Below are 22,539 nucleotides of genomic sequence, written 5' to 3' on the forward strand. Positions count from 1 at the left end.
AGGCGCTCGAGAAGTTCGAAATTTGAGATTCTATCAAGGTAAGTGATCCCGCCGATGCGGCGGAGGCACTTACTTTCAAATGCTGCAAGTCGACGGTTGTCATTTACCTTCAGTGTCCATGTTTCACATGAGTAGATTGCGATGGGGATGATCAGGGTATCAAAAAGTCGTGTCTTAAGCCGCAGAGACAAATCCTTGCTTCGCCATATGGGCATAAGGGCCTTGAAACTGGAACTCGCGAGGGCGAGACGTCTTTTGATGTCTTTTGATGGACTGTTGTCGCTGGTGATCAGACTACCGAGGTAAGGGAACTCGTCAACCCATTGGATACTCTCTCCATTAATTTTCAGGTCTGGCTTAACTGTATCCTGTGGCTTTCGTGAGCAGCACATAGCCTTTGTTTTTGATACATTTATGATCATTCCAAAAGAACTAGTGGCTTCGAAGACGTCGTTAAGAACGGCTTGTAGATCCTCGGGTGTTTCAGCCATTTCGTTGATATCGTCGGCGTAGGCTAGCTTATCTATCTGAACACCCCCTATATGTGCGCCACAAGTTGTCTCCACCAGGGATAAGACTGCTGTGAGGAAAAGGTTGAACAGCTCTGGAGAAAAAAGGCATCCTTGAAGGACACCTGCGGAAGTCTGGAAACTGTCAGTGAGACCTTCACTAGTCATCACACGACTCCCAAATTTTGAGTACATATCCTTGATAAGATCTACTAGGTTTCGTGGGATTCCGTAATGGAGAAGGATATGCCATAGGCCATTTCTCCAAATAAGGTCAAATGCTTGCCTAAAGTCGATCAAGAGCTGATACAGGCCGAGACCGAATTCCAGATATTTCTCTAAAATTTGGCGAACAGTGAAAATTTGATCAACGGTCGATCTCCCAGGGCGAAAACTGGCTTGGTCTTCTTGGATGACTAAGGATGACACGGCTCTGATCCGTTGGAGTATAATTCGGGTGAAGATCTTGGCAGTTTGACTTGTTAGGCTAATAGGACGGTAATTATCACATATTGCCTTTGACCCCTTCTTGTGTAGTGGAACAATTGTGGCTTCGCACCAAGAAGTTGTAAATGACTCTTTTGCCAGGCAGCGGATAAAATCTTGTGGAAAAGATCTACAAGTGGCTAACACCGGAATTTCAACAGTTCCGCCTGTATTCCGTCCGAGCCAGGGGCCTTGTTAGTCTTCAGCGCTTGGATGGCGTCTTTGACATCAGAACGGAGAAGAGGTGGGCTGGGGTCTGAGACAGTAACGGGAAACATGTCCAGGACAGCAGGGTTTGGAAAGATATCAGGATTAAGCTTTTCTTTGAAATGCTCCATCCATCTCGATCGGATACCTTCTGTGCTTTGTATCTGAGAGCCATTTTTATCTAGCAGTGTACAAGAACTGAGGCTTTTCTTGCTTGTTAGCTCACGAACTCTCTTATACATAAAGTATGAATCGCCTCTCTTAAAATCAGCCTCACACTGTTCACATTTGTCTTTAATGTAGGTGCGATGGGCTCTACGGGTGGCTTTTTCTACAGCACGCTTCAACTGCTTATATCTGTCCCTGCTCTCTCTGTCTGACCTGTTATTGTGTTTTCGTTTCTCAGTACATAATAAAATAATTTCATTTGTTATCCAAGGCTTTTTATCACCCTTTTTGGTTCCTAGGGCGGACATCGCTACTTTGCTGATGATCTTAGAGGAGTCTGTGACCAGTTTATCGATATCCTCTTTAGATAGAGTTACAGGAATGTTAGAAAGAAGGTCCGATAATTGAGTAGACAGTTCATCGATGTAGGTTTGGCGAATTTGAGGGTCTTTGAGAAGATGTGTGTTGAAACGAGTGGGTCTATTATTTAGCTTTGAGGAAGATTTCAGGTGTATCTTTAGTGCAGACATGACCAGGGAATGGTCGCTGTCGAAATCGCCACCTGCGAGGGTGACAGTATCTAGCACAGATGATTTCCACCGCCTAGAGACGAGCACGTAATCAATAAGATTACGGGTTTTTCCATCCGGCGAAGTCCATGTCGCCTTACGACGTTCTCTATGTTTGAAGAGAGTATTGGTAATGGCTAGATCACTGTCTCTGCAAAATTCAATGAGGCGTTCGCCCCTCTTGTTAAGTTGTCCAAGGCCAAATTTACCCATAACATCTTCATTTCGAGCAGAATCGTTGCCAACAATAGCATTGAAGTCGCCAATGACAACAATAAGGTCTTTTTTAGGAACTGCGTCAATTAAGCTTTGCAGTTGAAGGTAGAAATTGTCAGACTCTTCATCTGGTTTGCTGCAGTCAGGAGCGTAGACTTGTATGATCGTGATGTTGATCGGGGATCCCTTCATTCGTATCATAATCAACCGTTCTGACACAGGCGTTACGGAAATCAGGGATCTTCGTGCCTTAGTCGACATCAAAAAGCCAACACCTTGGTGATGGACGCCATCGGTTCTCCCAGACACTATCAGACTAGTGTTGCCGATCCTTTCTTCGCCAGTGGTAGGGAGGTGTGTTTCTGAAAGTCCCACAATATCCCATTTATATCGGTTTAGTTCATTTAGGACAAGATCTATTTTGCCTTGTTTAGCAAGCGTCCTAACGTTCAGGGTTCCAACAGATAAAATAAATTTAGGAGAAAGCATAGCCTCCGGGTTTGGAGTTGTCAACACTGTTAAAGGGAGATTCTGGGTCGTCAGTTCGTCGGTTGTCCCGGACGCGGTAACTTCGTCGGTTGCCCCGGACGCGGTAACTTCGTCGGTTGCCCCGGACGCGGTAACTTCGTCGGTTGCCCCGGACGCGGTAGTATTGGTTCTCTTGGTTCAATGTTCTCTCTTAATATTCACCATGATGGATCTCTGCTAATAGCTGTCCAAGATCAGAAATCAGCAGACACAATAATTGATATAAAATCCCTTCTGAATGCCTCAATTAATGCATCTAAATAGAACCCAAAAAAATCCACAACAAAAATAGTAGTTTATAATGTTCCCCCAGAAATACCCATTCAGGAGTTTAAAGAAGGGATCTAAGATAGGGCTGGAAACACAATCCCAGTTGAAGATGTTACCCAACTTGGTAAACCTAACTCTAATGGCCTAAAAACAAGTAGATCTTTCTTATTTACACTGAAGGAAAAAATTAACATCCCAGAAAAGTTATTCCTATTTGGGCAAATGAAACCACACAAGGAATACAAACCAAAGCCTATCCAGTGTCAGAAGTGTCTGAAACTAGGACACACAACAAACAAATGCAGCGAAATACTCCTAGTGTGGAGTAATTGTAAAGCATTCCATCATAAACAGTTGACAACTTGCAACAACACTCAGCGTACATGTAACAAGTGCAAAGGCCCACTTGAATCTACCCATAAATCACTATACCCTGCATATAAGAAAAGAGAACTAACACTCCAAATAGCAACAGAGAAGGCCATTCCATACCCCTTTGCAGCAATGGAAGCAAATGCTGCCCAACAATACCAAATAAAGCCTGTAATGAAACCAACCAAAACCCCCAAGTAAAATGTACCCACTGCATCTACTACCCTGCATAAAACATCATTCTCTAATCCCCCAAGCTCACATCCCTATCCGAAGGAATCACCAAGTCAAAAAGCCTTCTAGTCAAGTGAGTTGAGGTCAACCAGGCTCTCCCTTCCAAGAAGAAACAAACCAGAAACACTACCAGGAATTAATCCCTTAACTGACAAACAGGATGCACAACCAAACATGCAATTCCCAAATATATGCTTATTCATTCTAAACTGTAATGCAGTTCAGGCCATGAACATACATCAACTACAGAAAACAAAAATCATTGCAGAATTGACAAAAATCTCCATCCCTGATGATATGCTCATTCAAGCAAAAAAAGATCTTGCTTTACTTTTAACAAAGCTGAACATTGATACACAGTCATATGAAAAATAAATCAACAACACAACACATATCGATACTCCAGTGGAACGTAAGATCACTCACAGAAAATAAGTTAAAGGAACTAATATCTTTTATGAATAATAATTCCATTAATATTGCTTGCCTCCAGGAAGCTCATTTAACCAAAAATCAACAAATTAAGTCTCTGGGATATACTATCCAGAGAAAGGAAAGATCATCAGAGAGAAAAGGAGGTGGAGTAGCTTTAATAGTTAAAACTAATATAAAATTCTGTGGCATCAATTTTCCAGATTTTGCAAATGATGTTGATGCAATTAGTATCAGTGTTTGGCTGAATAATACAAAAACCTACATAATAAGCTTTTATAACCCTAATGGCCAAACTACAGATGACATGGATTTCTTTAAATGTATAAATAATTCTAATATGTTAAAAAAATATCATTATTTGTGGAGATTTCAATGCCCACAGCCTTTTGTGGGGGAAAAAACCAGCAAATAAAGCTGGTAAATTGATTGAGCATATGACTTCAAATAATAATGAATTAGCTGTTGCTACCCCTCCAAACCTGAACATATATTTCGACCCCGGAAGTGGCAGATTCTCCACAATTGACCTACAAGTTGTGTCATTAAACATTTTGAATAAAGTTTATATAAATAAAATTGTTAGTCTATGTACTGACCACTTTGCTGTAGTTTGCTCCCTAAATGAACCTGCTGAAACTCTTCTCATACCTCCAAATATATCAACACTACAGCAAATTGGTCTATGTTCCAAAATAAGTTAAATGATGAAATTACAAGTTTCACCCAAAATCAATGGATTTCAACCACTACAGTTGACACACATGCTGAAGTCTTGTTATCATTACTAATGAATACAACTAATCTTGCTATTCCCAGGACAACACCCAAGAAAACCTTCCCTAAACACATTCCTAAAGCATGGTGGACAAATGAGTGCCAAAATAAATGGAGGATAAAAAAGGCAGCTAGGACAGAATTCATAAAAAAACCATCACCTACATATTTAAAAAAATTGCAAGCAGAATCTGATCTAAAAAGGACTATAATAGATGCTAAATATAACTACTGGAATAATTTTGCAAATAATCTCTCCAGAGAAACACTTGAGCCAATTATACATAAAGTCATAAGCCACATCTGTGGGAAAAAGACTTCCTCCAACCCACCCTGTATGAGCTCATACATAATAATACCCATTATGACAATGATAATTAAAAAGCTAAGCTATTCGCAACTCTTTTTGTTAATAAGCTAACATCAAATATTCGAAGGAAAATGTCCTCAATCCCCATGAACCGAAGTTACCAACATTACACAGGATCCGAGCATATAACAAGTCCGTTTTCTGTCCAGGAAATGAATAATGCAATACAACATATTAGGACCAAAACTAGCGGAAGCTATGACAATATACACCCTACATGGGTAATGAATCTCACCCCTTCATACAAACAGGAACTGCTAAATTGTTATAATCACGCTTGGGCATCTTCTATGTTCCCCAATATATGGAAATGTTCGTCCCTCCTACCAATCCTCAAGAAAAATAAACCCAAAGATAACCCTGAGTCCTATAGGCCCATAATGATTACTCCTGTGATGGGGAAAATAATGGAGAAAATGATCTATTACCGACTCCTCTGGTTTGTTGAAAAAAATAATATGATCCCTCACACTCAAACTGTATTCAGGAAACACCACTCCTCAACATATGCTTTCATTTTGCTAACAAATGCAATAAATAAATCATTTTCAAAAAATTATATCCTAGTTGCAGCTTTCCTAGATTTTGAAGGGGCATATGACAATGTGAACCACCAAATCCTTTTTACCAAACTTGCAAACCTTGGACTACCCCCCAAGCTAGCATTCTTTATAAAATCCTTTCATAGAAGTGCGAAGTTTCATTGTTTGTGTTGGTGAAAGTCACTTTTGTAAAAGTCACTTTCGTTTAAGTTTAAACAGCAAAGAAGTAGCTTTCCAAGACTGTATTTGCCAACCTGAACTAGCCAAGTCCCAACTATATAGAACTGTATATACAGTGTCAAATAAAAGGGATATGTTTTCTATGTTTCTGAAGTTTCTATTTAAAGTAAAATATTTGTTCAGGTTTAGGCCTTATCTGAGCCCTTGGGATGCCCTCTTCTCACTGTAATAAACAATGATTTAGTTTGGTTCATAAAAAAATAATAATAATAATAGACAAGCTGTATCATCAGTCATGGGCAAAACTTGCAGCCAACCTTATCTTCGAATTGCTGTTTAATTCATATTTTTATGTTCTGAGATTGAAATCCTTGACTATTCTGTAAAGTTATTTTTATTCTTTTTCTCACAGTACTTGAAATAGTTTACGATCCTTGACAACGTTTTAAGCTTTGTTTGGCATTTCTCATACAATGGCTAGAAATTATTTCTTTTTTTATCCTTTTGTTTATCATTTTTTTCATCTTTGTTTTTCACATATCATATATGGCCAGTTATGTCTTGTAGCCTTAATGCAGTTTCCTTGTGTTTGCGTTAGGACTGTCATTTGGTTGCTAAAGTCCATAACATCCCTACAACTGGAGAAGGTTTCTAAAAGTTTTCATGCCCTTTGTCTCTTTAAGTCACTTAAACTGTTGTGCTTATTTGTTTTGCTGTTTTAGATACGTATTACCAGAGGTTCTACATTTTTTCTCATCTTGCTTTTAATGGAAAAATAAAATCACCAAAATAGCCATTGATTTTGAACCCTTTCATACCTAACCCTTATGTCTTTGGTGATATATCCTTGTATTACTGCAACCTAATAAAGAACAATCCTTAGCCCATAGTAAATAAAAATAAAAAAAAAACGATTTTAAGGAGTTGCTCAACTAAAAGAAATTTGGATGTGATAATTGCTATTCACTTTTAACTATAATAGTCCAGTTAAAGTACGGAGAAAAGTGGGTCGACCCTGACAAAATTGCAACAAAAGTTTTTTTCACACCAAAATGTTCAGGAAAACCTTCTGGGGCTGCTTAAAGGGGGTGGAAGGGGGCGAGAAAACAGGTTTTTCATTTTTGACATTTAGGAAGCTTTTTTTTTTTACAATAAAACGTTCAGAAAAATCGCTGGACAATATATCCAAAATCCGATAAAATCGCCGCCGGGAAAACCTTCTGGGGCTGCTTAAAGGGGGTGGAAGGGGCGAAAATTTTCTTATTTCGGTTTTGACATTTAGGAAGCTTTTTTACGCTAAAATGCTCAGAAAAAATCGCTGAACATCATATCCAAAATTTGCTAAAATTGCCCGCCGGGAAAACCTTCTGGGGCTGCTTAAAGGGGGTGAAAGGGGTGAAAAAATCCTTTTTTTCGATTTTTATTATTTCGGTACGTTCCAAGACTCGATTCTGGTATAAATCAACTCGCTGAAACCGGAAATGATATCACTTTTATTGTAAAACTTCTCTAACTTATATTAAACTACAAAAAATAAGATTTTAATAACTCCATTGCCAGAATAAAGGTTTTACAGAAAGATCAGATCAACGGACGCCTGAAATATTTCGAACAGCCTGCAAAAAGCAATAGAGGAAAATCTCGAACTTAAAAGAGCAGAGAAGTACCTCACTCTTTTTTGCTTGGCTTGTCATCGGAAACCTGATTATCTGATGAGAATCAAACTTGTGAAAACTAGACTTTAGAAAAAGAGAGACTAAGCATAGACGCATAGAAACTTGAATATTCTAGTCTATACGGCCCATTAAAGACTAGGTACAGTTAGGTTTCGAAAACGCAGGCTGCACAGCAGGATCGCCATCTATCTTCTAAAAGTACCTGACTGTTATATCAGCTAGTTTGGCAGACACATTATTATGAGTAAATAGACTTGATAGACTTGAGATGTTGCCTCATCCGTAGGAAGCTAAGCCATAGCTTAGGTCAATCAATATTGAAATAGAAGTTATCGTTTGAGGGAGGAGGGGATTGAGACATCGTCTGTTCTTGGCCAAGCTCGCTTCCTCTTCTGCATTTGTCTGCCCTGATCGGATGCCTACCACACCCTCAGCTGCGAAGTTCCATTCTTTTCGCGTGTATTTTCAGGTAACGGAATGGAAAAGCGAGGCTGCTGTGATGAAACCGGAGAACTGGGGATGGCGACTCTCTGCTGATAGTTACATCCCAGTAATGACGGAGAAGAAACCGGCCTCTCTAAGTCTTCTTCAAATTATCCACTGCAAATGTAAATCAGGTTGCGATACGGCCAGATCTACTTGCCGTAAGAATGGCATGCCCTGCACACTTGCTTTTGGAAAGTGCATGGGAACAAAAAGTAATAACTCTGAATCAACATCTCTAGAAGAAGAAGAATTTAGTGTTTTGCAATAACGGTGGTTGTGCTCTTTTGTAGCGCTCATTATTATGTGATCTAAAAATGACGATTATCAAAACTGCGATTTATATATAGACGTGTTAATGTTTTTGTTTTCCAACTGTAGAAGAAGCCGATAATAAGAATGATTTTTCAAGTTTCTATGCGGTTATGCCCATAGTTTCCGTTTTTTTGCAGTCTAGTCTTCACACGGTTGATTCTCGTCGAATAACCAGGTTTCCAACGATTAGCGAAGCAACAAAGAGTGCGGGTACTTTTCTGCTCTTTTAAATTGCCTTTCGAGATTTTTCTGTGTTGATGTTTGAAGTATTTCAGGCTTCCATTGATCTGATCTTTCTAACACTTCGGAAGAAAAGCTATTTCCTTTATTTTTACGATGGAGTTATTAAAATCGTGTTTATAGTTTAATATAAGTTACAGTCGTGTTACAATAAAAGTAATATCATTTTTGGTTTCAGCTAGTTGATTTATACCAGAATTGAGTCCCCGAACGTACAGAAATAACGAAAATCGAAAAAAATTTCACCCCTTTTAAGCAGCCCCAGAAGGTTTTCCTGGCGAGTGATTTTTGCGGATTTTGGATATGTTGTTCAGCGATTTTTTCTGAACATTTTAGTGTAAAAAAAACTTCCTAATTGTCAAAAAAGAAAAAAAAAAGATTTTTTGTCCCTTCCACCCCCTTTAAGCAGCCATAGAAGATTTTTCCAACGGGAAATTTTAGCATATTTCAGATATTTTGTTCAGCAATTCTTTTTGAATATTTTGGTGTAAAAAAAGCTTCCTAAATGTCAAAAATGGAAAAACCTATTTTTTGCCCCCTTCCACCCTCTTTAAGCAGCCCCAGAAGGTTATCCCGGTGGGCGATTTTAGCGAATTTTGGAAAGGTTGTTCAGCGATTTTTTCTGTACATTTTGGTGTAATCAACAAGCCTTTTGTTGCAATTTTGTCCCGGTCAAACCGTACTTTTACTGGACTATAAAGTAATTTGTAGTCTTGAAATTTTTCTTTTGGAACCGAAAAAAAGCAGTTTCTGATCACTGCACTGCGGAAGATCATAGGCAGCGCAATCGCACTGCCTAAGTAATGAACGATGTGGCACAATGTATTATTATTTTTTTTTTTCATACCAGGGCACTTCGTATCGAAGGTGTTGTCGTAGAAACTTCGAAAAGGGCTTATTCGATTGGAAATTGGAGTGGATAGTGGCCTCTTTAATATTCGAAAGTGGTTGGAGGGCAACTAGCCTCCCCTCCACGACCATCATTCCCCCAAACACATCCAATCAAAATTTTTAGATAGCCATTTTGTTCAGCGCAGTTGATTTCCAGATACAAAGTATGTTTTTGAGGAAGACATCCCCACCCCACAACCCTCAGGGCAAGGGTTTTAAGTTATGCCCTGATGGCATATAGAACGATGTCGGCACAATGTATTATTTTTTTTTTTTCTTTAGAGCAGGGCACTTCGTATCGAAGACATTGTCGTAGAAACTTCAAAAAGGGCTCATTCCATTGGAAATTGGATCGACTTTTGCCCTTTTTAATAGTCGAAAGTGATTGGCAGGCAACTAACAACCTTTTCGAACCCACCATTTCCCGAAACACATCCAATCAAAATTTTGATATAGCCATTTTGTTCAGCGTAGTTGATTTCAAGGTAGAAATTATGTTTTTGAGGTGGACACTCCCTCACAGCCTTCAAGTTATGCCTTGGGGACATATAAGGTTTTTATAAAAGGCGTTGTCGTAGAAACTTCAAAAAGGGCTAATTCGATTGGAAGTTGAATTGGCCAGTGCCTTTTTTAATAGTTGAAAGTGATTGGAGGGCAACTAAACCCCCTCTCACGCCCACCTTTTCCCCAAACACACCCAATCAAAATTGTTCGATAGCCATTTTATTCAACGTAGTTGAAAGTTTTGGAAATTAGGGCTTTAAGGATGACAACCCCTCTCCCCACAACCCTCAGGGCAAGGGTTGTAAGTTATGCCCTGGAGGCATATAAGGTTTTTGTTGAAAGCGATGTTATAAAAACATCAAAAAGGGATCTTACAATTGGAAATTGAAAGGACTAGTGCCCTTTTAATAGTCGAAAGTGATTTAAGGGTAACTAACCCCTCTCTCACAACGACCATTTCCCCAAACACATCGAAATCAAAATTTTGATATATTCATTTTGTTCAACGTAGTCGAAAGTTCTGGAAATCATGTCTTTTAGGATGATAACCCCCTCAGAGCACTCACAGCAAGCGTTGTAAGTTATGTCCTGGGGGCATATAAGGTTTATATAGAAAGTTCTTTTAGAAATTTCAAAAAGGGCTCATTTGTTTGGAAATTGCCCCTTTTAATAGTCGAAAGTAAGTGGAGAATAATTGACCCCCCTCTCATGCCCACCATTTCCCAAACACATTCAATCAAGGTTTAGAGATAGCCATTTTGTTCAACGTAATGTAAGTTCTGGAAATTATGTATCTCAGGATGCCAAAGCCCCCAGGGCAAAGGTTTTAAGTTATGCCCTGGGGGCATATAAGGTTTTAATTGTTAGAGTTGTCGTAAAAACTTCAAAAGGGGCTCGTTCAATTGGGAATTGAGAGGGCTAGTGCCCTTTTTAATAGTCGAAAGTGATTGGAGGGTAGCTAACCACCCTCTCACGCTCACCATTCCCCTAAACACATCCAATGAAAATTTTCTGATAGCTACTGTGTTCAACGTAGTAGAAAGTTTTGGAAATTAGGTCTTTGAGGATCCAACCCCCCTCCCCAGCCCTCAGGGCAAGGGTTGTAAGTTATGCCCTGGGGGCATATAAGGTTTTTTTGAAAGCGTTGTCGTAGAAACTTCAAAAGGACTCATTTGATTGGAAATGACAGGACAAGTGCCTTTTTTATTAGTTGAAAGTGATGGGAGAATGACTAATGCCCCTTTCACGCCCACCATTTTCCCAAACACATCCAATATAAATTTTGAGATAGCCATTTTGTTTAAAGTAGTTGAAAGTTCGGGAAATTATGCCTTAGAGGATGACAACCACCCTCACAGCCCTTAGGGTAAGGGTTGTAATTTATGTCCTGGAGGCATATAAGGTGTTTATAGAAAGCGTTGTCGTAGAAACTCAAAAAGGGCTAAGAAATTCAAAAAGGCCTAGTGCCCTTTTTAATAGTCGAAAGTGATTGGAAGGCTTGAAATTTTTATAGTAAGATCGATGTGGGTATAATGTATGATTTTTTGTTGTTGTTGTTTAGACCAGAGCACTTCGTATCGAAGGACTTGTCGTAGGAACTTCGAAAAGGGCTCATTTGATTGAAAATAAAAAGAGCTGATGCCCTTTTTAATAGTCGAAAGTGATTGGAGGGCAACTAATCCCCGTCTCACGCCCACCCTCTCATTTGCCTTTATGTTTAAAAACTAAATGTTGCCTTAAGATTAAACCAAAATGCATTGTGTTTATGCTAATTCCTAATAAGGCATCTGAGCAGTATCCCAAGAACGACTGAGGGTATTATGTTCGAACTTTCAGAGCCACTTCTGCTCTTAAAATTTAACCAAGTCAAAATAGCGTAAGTGTATCCAGGCTATAAAAGAAATGAAGCAGTTTTTTTTGCGAATGGTATCAAGTTTTCCATTTCAGGTCAACTAGAGGAGGTATGAAACGAAATTAAACACTACCATTTGTGTCCAGATTTTTAAAAGGGGGTATGTCGTTAAAAATTGCCCTAAAAAATAAAATTTCAAGCATACAAATAGCAGACCAAACTATAAAGTCTTAAATAAACGAAAAGATTTCAAGTATCATTTTCTTCTTCCCCAAAAAGACTACGTCAATATAAAACCAACAGAAATTAATTAAAAAATACTTTTCCCACAAAATAAGTTTTTCTAAGAAAAGTAAAGAACTCCATTAAACAAAAAATGAGCAGAAATAAAATCAAATAATCTACGAAGCGTGAAACTACCGCAGATCAGCATCGATAATAAAACCCAAAACGAATAGAAATTACAATAAATAACCGAGCCAAACTCAAAACGAGCAGAAATTAACATAAGTTGTGCTCAAAACCCCTATGCCTTCCCAAGGCAAGGACATAATTTGCACTTTACTGAAAAAAAATACAAATGAATGTACATTGTCAGTTTAATGTACATATACTGATATTTATTAATCAAAATGTTAATATTATTTGATTTATTAAAGTTATAAAAGTAAAAACATTTACATTTTTTTCAGTAAAGTGCAAATTATGTTCTAACTATACTTTCAACACTAAAATTAACTATACTTTCAACACTAAAATTAACTATACTTTCAACACTAAATTAAAGAGGTTTGGTGTGATCGGATTCATGGATTAACGTATAGCATAATTTATCAGTAGGGCCCGACCGACATATCGGCCATCCGATATTATCGGGCCCGTATGGCTGATGTGGTGTCAGTGTCATTATTAGATATCGGGAAAAAAATGTCGGATCTCGGCCGATTGTTTTTATGTACAACATATCCAGAAGATGGTGCCGTATTTCCTTAGGTAATTTTGCTATTCCAACCCTTGGGGGCAGAGCCACAAGCTAGGTCTGACCATGGTGAAAAGAGCAGCGGAGGTGAGTCAAATGAAGTCAAAGCTTATTTGTTGCCAATTCTTCTCAGTACACACCTGTTGCAGCAATGTTCGAAATGTATAGTGAGTTCAAGAACATAAAACTTCTTCCAAAACAACAATAAACCATACATTTATTTTCAATGAATGTTCACTTGCATGGATGAAAGATCCAATATTCAGTCGATTAAAACCATGATATCCAGTCAGAGGCGCAGCTAAGGGGAGTGGGGTGCCGTAAGGTGGAGAGGGGGAAGTTCCGAGGTGTCGTTGCCGTGTGGTGACACCTAGGCAATTTAGTTTGTGTGTACATTAGTCGGCATACTGGGAGATTTTGTTGACACATTCTTTAAATTCCTCCTTCAAACTTAAAATCTTAGATGTAGCCCTGTATCCAGTGTGCCCAGCATGGATCCACTAATAAGAGACCATATTATATGAGTTTAAAGTAAAGTTTTCGCATTCATCTTGTGAATGATTAAAATAAAATTCCCATTGAAATTTGGGCTTTTGAATAATCAGTTTCAATAAATATCATACACTTCTTTCAATCAGATTTTCACGTATTTGTGTTTGTTTAATTAAACTGTCTTAAAATAGTTTTACTGTCCACACTAGAAATTTATTCGGTTTGATTGTTTTTCTAAATAATTTTTTTTGTGTAACTGGGAACCCACAACGAATTATTGAGACTGTTCTTTAATGTGTAATAGACCAGGGAGAAACATGTGAGTATGAATATGGGCTGAGAATGCAGGGTTTAAACTTTAGGCTAGGTTTTCTTCTGGAGTGGATTTTTTTGGCAAATTATATCTGTATCCGTCACTAGAAAGTTCACAAATGTAAAGGTCACTATAAAACATAAAATATAAAACATAAAAACATTGTTTTATTGTTTAATGGTTGTTTGTCATAAATATGCAGTTTCTCCCACTTAAAAATTCTAAATATTAAGTTGAATGACAAAGCAGGTTGCTTTTATTTTGCATCCCAACAATAGAGCTCTTGATATGATTTTTACTAACTATACTAAAATGACTGTTAAAACCTTAACAAATTAACTTCCACTTATTATGCTTCTCAGTTATACTTTATCAAATAATTGTGTTTTCAGTGAAAATACTCTCCTCCTCCCCCCCAAAAAAACGGTATTCTTTTCAAAATACGGAGGGGGGGGGGGGCAGAATAAAAAAAAAATAAGAAATCATTTAAAGGCTGGTGACAAACTGGGTAGGTATTTATGGACTTGCTTGCTTTGAGTAAACCTCAAGGTGATCTGTCTTTAATAGATTGTAAAATTCAGTAATGTATTTGTTGTTTAATAGCTCCACCGACCCTTTATTTCCTTTATTAAACTAAATATGCTATTGCAAGACATCAGTCCCATCCAGGGAATTCCTTTGACTTTTACTTAATGATCAGATTTCCATTTTATACTGGGGGAGTTACTAAAAGAATACAAAGTGCTTGGGCATTTCTTTGGGGATAGCTACCATAGAAGATTAAATTTTTATGGCATGTAGGAAATAATGTTGCTAATCTTATGATTCATATAAATTAATGGAATTGCCCATTGGTTGCAGCCTTGTGCTAAAAAAGCTCCAAATCCTTTTAAGTATCTTCTAGTTTTCTGATAGTTTTACTTATATTAATCTGTAATCTAGTTTTTTTTTTTCAAAGGAGACCCATTATGCATTATATGGTAAGACGTTTGAATTCTTTTTTTTTAGAGGGGCAGGAATTTAACAGGTTTTCCATCTTGGAAGAAGAAATAGAAGTTTTTTTTTTGGTACGATCCTCAAAAATTGAATCCTTTTATTGAAGCATTGAATTTGGAATCTGTGTGGAATTCTTAAAATGACTGAAGAGGCCATGTTGTCTGACCTTCCATTTTTGAAGCAGGGTAAGTTCAGTATTTCTTTTAGTCTTCTTTTTTGTTTTATATCTTTTCCCTATGTTTGTCAAAGGGAAAGAAATTTTGGTGAAATAGGAGTAAATCCTAGAGTGTTTTTTTTTTGTAACTTTCATGAATCATTACCAGTGTTAAGGGGACCAAACATTCTTGGTCAGGAGATCGGTTTTAAGGAAGAATACCAAGAAACAGGTGGAAAACATTTTGCTTTTGGCAGTCTAGTGTAAATATATATATATATATATATATATATATATATATATATATATATATATATATATATATATATATATATATATATATATATATATATATATATATATATATATATATATATATTGCCTTGACAGGCTAGTGTAAAAAAGTATCAGTAATACCCACACGGAGGTGGGTCAACTCTGGCTAAGCTTACAGAGTCAAACCAACAACCCCCGTTGCAAACAAAATTGTCAACGACACCAGGCCTCGAACCCCTGCCCTGAGTCAATGCATAATAGAATCGAATAGAATCAAGCATACTAGAATCAAAGAAATATAGAATCAAAGCATACAACTACCACAAATCAGTCTCAATAAATAAATGAAACCCAAAACAAACAGAAATTATAATAAATAATAGAGTGAAATTCAAAACGAGCAGTAGGGTTCAAAACCCCTATGCTTTCTAAATGTCAGAATATAATTTGTGGTTTGCTGAAAAAATTCTCTTAAATGTTTTCACTCTTGTAACTTTAAGAAATCGAAAATTAATCAAAATTTTGAGGAATAAATATCAGTATATGTTCAGTAAAGTACATTTTTTCAGTAAAGTACAAATTATATTCAGTTACAAATTTTGACTTATACGAGGGGGTTTGCTCCCTAGTCAATACCTTGCTCTTTACGCTAAGTTCTTTTTAGTACTTTCAAAAGAGCTATTTTAGAATAACAACTATTCTAATGAAACGACCTTTGTGATTCAGGGGTCATTCTTAAAGAATTGGAACAAAATTGGAACTCTAGCGTAAAGAGCGAGGTATTGACTAGGGGGGCAAACCCCTGCGTTATAATTTGTAAAACAATATAATGTGTACTTCACGGAAAGAAATTCAAATGAATGTGCATTATCAGTTTAACATACATATTACATACATAGAATTTATTATTACCAATCCAATGAGTCCCCTCCAAAGCATATACGACCACCCTTTTTATAAGAACCTTATATGTACCAAGGGCATAACTTACAGCTCTTTCCCTAAGAGCTGTGGGGGGGGGGGTGTATTCCTCACAGACATAATTTCTGAAACCTTCAACTACGATGAATAAAATTGTCATCTCCAAATTTGGATTGGAAGTGTTAAGGCAAATGCTGAGAGTGGGGGTGGGACTGTTTGATCTCAAATCACTTTGACTCTTAAAAAGGGCACTATAACTTCCAATTTCAAGTCAGATAAGTCCCATCTGATGTTCATACGACCGTCCATTCAATAAAAACCTTATACGCCCTCATAAAATAACCTACAACTCTATCCCCAGGGCACTGCGGGGTTGTGTCATCCCTACATATGGTCTTTGGACTATTTAACAAAATTCGAGAAAATACGACGTGTTTGGGTGGGGGGGGGGTGGTTGGGTAGCTGCCTTTCGTTTACTTTGAGTCTTATAAAGAGCACTAGAGCTTCTGATTACCAATCCGATGAGCCCCCTCCGAAGTTTATATGACATCGCTTTCTATAAAAACCTTATGTGCCCCCAGGGCATAACTTACAATCCTTGCCCTGAGGACCTTGGGAGGGGGTTGTCATCCTCAAAGACATAATTTTCAGAACTTTCAATCACGTTGAACAAAGTGGCTATCTCAAAATTTTGATTGGATGTGTATGGGGAAATGGTGGGCGTGAGAGGGGGGCTGTTTGCCCTCCAATCACTTTCAACTATTAAAAATGGCACTAGCCCTTTCAATTTCCAATCGAATGAACCCTTTTTGAAGTTTCTACGACAACGTTCACTATAAAAACCTTATATGCACCCAGGGCATACCTTACAACCCTTACCCTGAGGGCTGTGAGGGGAGTGTAATCCTCAAAGACATAATTTCTGAATCTTTGAACTACGACTATCTCAAAATTTTGATTGGATGTGTTTGGGGAAATGGTGTGCGTGGAAAGGGTGTTAGTTGCCTTCCAATCACTTTCGGCTAATAAAAAAGGCACAAGCCCTTCTAATTTCCAATCTAACGAACCTTTTTTGAAGTTTCCACGACGACTCCTTCGATACGAAGTGCCCTGGTCTAAAAGAAAACAAAAATAATATATTGTGCGAACATCGTTCTTTACTTAGGCAGCGCTATTGCGCTGCGTATGATTTTGTTTTTTCCAGACCACTTCGTTTCGAAGGATTAGTCGTAGAAACTTCGGAGACGACTCATTCTATTAGAAATTGAGAGTTCTAGTGCTCTGTTTATGAGTCAAAGGTGACTGACAGGCAACCATCCCCCCTTCTGAGCCGCTTTTAGCTGCATTCTCCCTAAAGACATCAAAGGCAGCGCAATAGCGCTGCTAAAGTAAAGAACGATGTTGGCACAGTGTATTATTCAGCCCCCCCCCCCCCCGACTACCCCTCGTTTCACCAAATGTATCTGATTTAAATAGTGACATAACCATTTTGTTCAAAATTATCCAAAGAACATATAAACAATGCTTGCAGGGCTGACCCAACCCCCCTAAGCCCTAGGGCAAGGGTTGTAAGTTACGCCCTCGGGGCATATAAGGATTTTATGGAATGGGTGGCCGTTTAATTTCAGACTGAGCTCACTTGATTTGAAATTGGAAGTTATAGGGCCCTTTCTAAGAGTCAAAAGTTATTTGAAAGCAAAGCCCCTCCCCAGGAATTTTTTTCAGCGTAGTTGAAGGGTCCGGAAATTATGGTTTGAGGATGAGAAACCTCAAAATCCCTCAGGGCAAGGGTTACAAATTATGCCCTGGGGTCATATTACGTTTTTATAGAAATAGTGGTCGTATATACTTCGGAGGGGGCTTATTGGATTGGTAATCAGAAGTTATTGTGCCCTTTTTAGGAGTCAAAGGGATCAGAGGGCAGCTACCTCCCCCACACGTTTTATCTGAAATGCATCCAATGGAAAATTTGAGATCGCCATTAAAAAGATCAATAAGGATATGCACGGGAATTATCGAATCTAAAGCACAAATGACATTTTGACTCGTTGCGTCGAGGGTCTTGTTGAAACTGATCAATTCCCGCTTTAGAATAGAAATCTACTTGGGAGGTAAATCCTTCTTCTGTCATCTGGTATATTTATGTATTTTTTAATTACTTTTATCAAACAAAATACTGAACAAACTAAGTTCAGGTCAATGGTCTTAATTCTGATAGTAATGGAAAAAAGACGGAACTTTTGGTAACACAGAAATAAACGAATTACTTTCATATCATTTGACTTCAATCTATTTAAAGTGCCAGATTAAATTGTAAAAACTGCTTAATAAATTTGTAGGAAAAGCTGCTTACCAATCACTTACTTTTAGACACAAGTGGAGAAAATGTCTGAATTGCGCGTAACCGTAACACGCAACGTGAATAAAAGTGAAGAAGCAGTTTAGAAGAAAAGTAGACATTTTTTAGCAGGACACAATTTGGGAACGTCTGGAAAATCATGAGTTAAAGAGATGATGATGTGAATCAGACGCAGACAGACCAAAAAATAACTTTAACCATTTAGTAAGAAAAGTCAGTAGGTAGTTTTTTGTTATAGAATCACAATGTATCACATTGTAATGTTTTTGTAATGTATCACATTGTTTGGTGATAGTACCTACAAAGGGATGAAATGGGCGATCAGGTGATTTGAAAGAGACCGAAGGAGGTTGTAGCTCTGGCTACAGACTCATAAGAAAATTGCTACATCAGCAAGAAATGAAGTGAAAGTTGTCTGTTTTCTGTTTATGCTCTGATGGTTCTGATTTCGAGTGAAATTTTCCATTTCTTCAAGATGGGAGGCTTTAGACTACCGAGTATTTTTTTAAGAAGATTTCGAAATAAGGATTATACGGTGTTTCAATCTGCTGTTTTGTGCTGTTTGTTTGGAAGATTAGCCTACTGTTTTCCCTGGCTCATAAATCTGAGCCCAGTCTCTAAGGTAGTATTTTTTTAATGCTAGCTGATTCCCATACGGTAAGAACTTCCAATTCTACTTGTAATTGACTTTAAACTAATGTTTAATGGTCATGTCATGTTTCGACGAAATTCAGGCCCCATTTGCATAATTTAATCACAGAAAATGTTGACTTTTCTCTTTAAATATTTTGTAAAAGCGAATAATTTCTTCAAGAAACTGTAAGAAAGGGAATGTGGATAAAACTCTCCCAAAAAAGAAAATTTGGGAGAGTTAATCTGAGTGAAACTCAATTATTGCACCTGAGTGTTTAAAATGTTTTTGTCTCTGGTTGTTAATTTTTGTCAAAGTGACAGGTAAACAATCTAGGCAAGCTCACCACGTGTTCTAATAAGCTCTTTAACTTGTCCTATTTTTTAGAAGTCGAAGAGGAAATCCCTGTAGCCTCAGATTCTTTTGCACTGCGTGATCACGATGATGTTTCCAATATATTCCCTTGGACGTCTTTGCAGCCTAAATCTGAGTTGGACGTATTTCAAATAAATTCTACTTCTTACAATGATGTTGGTTAGTATCTATGCCCTCTTTCTTTAATATTAATTTAAAAAAAATTTTCTAAATATAAGTTTTTCAAATAAAAGTAATTGCTATTTTATAGTTAATATCAGCATATAAAAATACCTGTTAAAATTAAAACTAAACACTACCAGAAATTACTATTAAAGAATAAATAAAACCCAAAACGAACAGAAATTAAATAGACAATTATAGCAAAAAACATACAACAAGTAATAATATAAATGAATAAATAGATCTTAAAGTGATTAATGCTTAGATTGAATATGAAAATCAAACTTAAAACGAACAGAAATTAAATAAACAATCAATGCAAACAAATCTACAATAGATATTAATGTAAATTAATAAATAAATCTTAAAACGAGTGAAACTTAAATTGAATATGCAAATCAAGCTTAAAACGAACAAAAATCACTACAAAAAAGAGTTTGGGTATCACCTCCTTCTCTCACTATAAAAGTCTAAAACCTACTGCGTGATTGGCGCTTTACTGAAAACCAATTTTATGACAAATATTTTCTTTTGTGCTTGATATTGAAAATATACATTAAAATTATAGTAACATTTTGAACTGATAAGCTTTCAGCAACTAATATCATTATACATCAAATATTCAGTTTAATTTATTAACTCTTTTTAAAGTTGTTCAATACGAAAATAGGCCAGTTTCACTACAAACAAGTGTTTAGATGCTGCCTCCTTCCTTAACTGTAAATAAAAACCTAAAGCCTGCTGCGTCATTGGTACTTCACTCAAATCGAACTATATTACAAATATGTTCTTTTCTAGTTCTTACAGCATTGAAAATAAAAATACAATTACAGTAAAATAAATTCTTGAACTGATGGATCTTTCAACAATTAATATCATTATACCTCAAATGTTCAATTTGATGTTGTTTATGATTTCCAAGACTGTTCAAGACGCATGTAGATTTCAGTAAAGCACCAATGACGCAGTAGGTTTTAGAGTTTTACAGTGAGGGAAGGAGGTGATACCCAAACTCTTGTTTGTAGTGATTTTTGTTAGTGTCTACCTTGATTTACAAATTCAATTTAAGTTTCACTTGTTTTAAGATTAATTTGTAAATTTAGATTAATTTCTATTTTATATTTGTTTGAATTTGTTTTTTATTTGATTTCTGTTTGTTTTAAGTTTCATTTATGCTTCAATAAGAAAATATTTTTTTCGTTTTAAGCTTGATTTTAATATTCAATCCAAGCCTTACTCGCTTTAAGATGTATTTATCCATTTATATTATTACTTGCTGTATATTTTTTTCTATGATTGTCTATTTAATTTCTGTTCGTTTTGTTAGCTTTCTATAAAAACCTTATATGCCCCCTGGGCATAACTTACAACCCTTGCCCTAAGGGCTGTGGGGTAGTGTCCTCCTCAAAAACATAATTTCTATCTGGAATTCAACTACGGTGAACAAAATGGCTATCTCAAAATCTTGATTGGATATGGTTGGGGAACTGGTGGGCGTGGAAGGGGTGTTAGTTGCCTTCCAATTACTTTTGACACTTAAAAAGGGCACTAGAACTCTTGATTTCCAATCGATTGAGCCCACTTTGAGGTTTCTAGGACGACCTCTTCCATATGAAGTGCTTCTGGAAAAAAATATTAAATAATAAAACATTGGAGCCGTATGGCCTTTACTATGGGCAACGCTATAGCATTGTCTCTGATTTTAAATTTCTTTCAGTTTTACTCTCTTCCATTTTGATGTATTTCAGTTTAATCTTTATTTCAAGTCAATTATATATCATATCAAAGCTATATAATAGAAATCGTGAATATTTCTTTTTCTTTTTTTATTCTATTTTATCAACTTAAAAATGTTCACTTTTCGTTTGGTTTCATAAAATAGTAAATAGCTTTTAAAAAATAATATAAAAAAATACCCCTAAAGAGGTGTCACAGTTTATCCCAGATTTAATGAACCAGTTAATACACCAAAAAGATTTTTTTAGGGACTCTACTATTTAATTTTCAAGGAGGAGGAGGTGTTCCTTTATTTTATCACAAGCTTGGGGAGAGTAGATTCCCTACCTCTTATATGCAGGAATGATCCCCAACAATTGGTTTATTTTCTTTAGATTAATTAAAAAAACTTTTTCTACAAAATAAGTATTTCAAAGGAAAGTAAGGAACTCCATTAAACCAAAAATGAGCAAAAATAAAATAATCTCCCAAGCGTAAAACTACCAAAAATCACTATTAATAAATAAGTGAAACTTAAAACTAACAGAAATTACAATAAATAACCTATTCAAACTCAAAATAGCAATAATTAGCGTGAGTAGTGCTGGCAACCCCCGTGCCTTCTCAAGATCAGAATATATATTTTGCACTTTACTGAAAACAATACATTTCAAAAGTTTTCACATTTTTAACTTTAACAAATCAAATATTATTAAGTCTTTAAGGAATAAATATATTGAAAGGTATATTAAACTGACAATGCACATTCATTTGTTGTTGTTTTTTTTTCACGCAAATCATCAAACGCTTCCCGTGTTTTCCCACGGATTTCTCTATTTTACCAACTTAGAAATATTCACTTTTAGTTTGGCTTCATATAGTAATAATAAATTTATTAACCCATTCAAAAAAAAGTACATACAAAATGCATGAATGGAGCAAAAGAGAAATAATAGAAAAAAGAAAAAAGACTCTAATGCAACAAATTCACACAGCACATGAAAACAATCAATTAACAACAAATAGCTATTAAAATAAAGAGTAACTCATGGGTTAATTGCCAAATTTAGGCTATTAAATGGATGTAATGACCTCAGAAACTTGGCTCGGCGTTTCAAAATGGCAGAAACTGGTTCCGCAGCACCATACTTATTACTTAAAAATGAATTTTTGGCCCATAGGGGAACATTCAATAGAAACTTTAAAAATTTATAGAATGTAGACCGAAGTTTTCTCTTATCCGTTAAAAAAATATATTCCAAAACGGAGCCAGTGCTAAAACATGGGGTATTACTAGCGCATTATATAGTCTAGCACGAATTCGGAGATTATATTTTACCTTTG

At 36.5% G+C, this 22,539-nt stretch overlaps 1 protein-coding gene across 1 annotated transcript in view; it reads left to right on the forward strand.

Annotated features, from left to right (window-relative positions):
• Positions 1 to 22,539, forward strand: part of LOC148940986 (uncharacterized) — a 44,402-nt gene that overhangs the window by 17,320 nt on the left and 4,543 nt on the right. The window contains exons 2-3 of the mRNA XM_089105182.1: positions 14,614 to 14,786; positions 19,330 to 19,476. Coding sequence (XP_088961308.1) covers positions 14,741 to 14,786; positions 19,330 to 19,476 — 193 coding nt within the window. The 5' untranslated portion in view covers positions 14,614 to 14,740. The remainder of the gene's footprint in view (positions 1 to 14,613; positions 14,787 to 19,329; positions 19,477 to 22,539) is intronic.

This window comes from Artemia sp. Qi Xiang Cuo, chromosome 19 (genome assembly GCF_049724085.1).
Source record: "Artemia sp. Qi Xiang Cuo chromosome 19, ASM4972408v1, whole genome shotgun sequence".
Classification (NCBI taxonomy): domain Eukaryota; kingdom Metazoa; phylum Arthropoda; class Branchiopoda; order Anostraca; family Artemiidae; genus Artemia; species Artemia sp. Qi Xiang Cuo.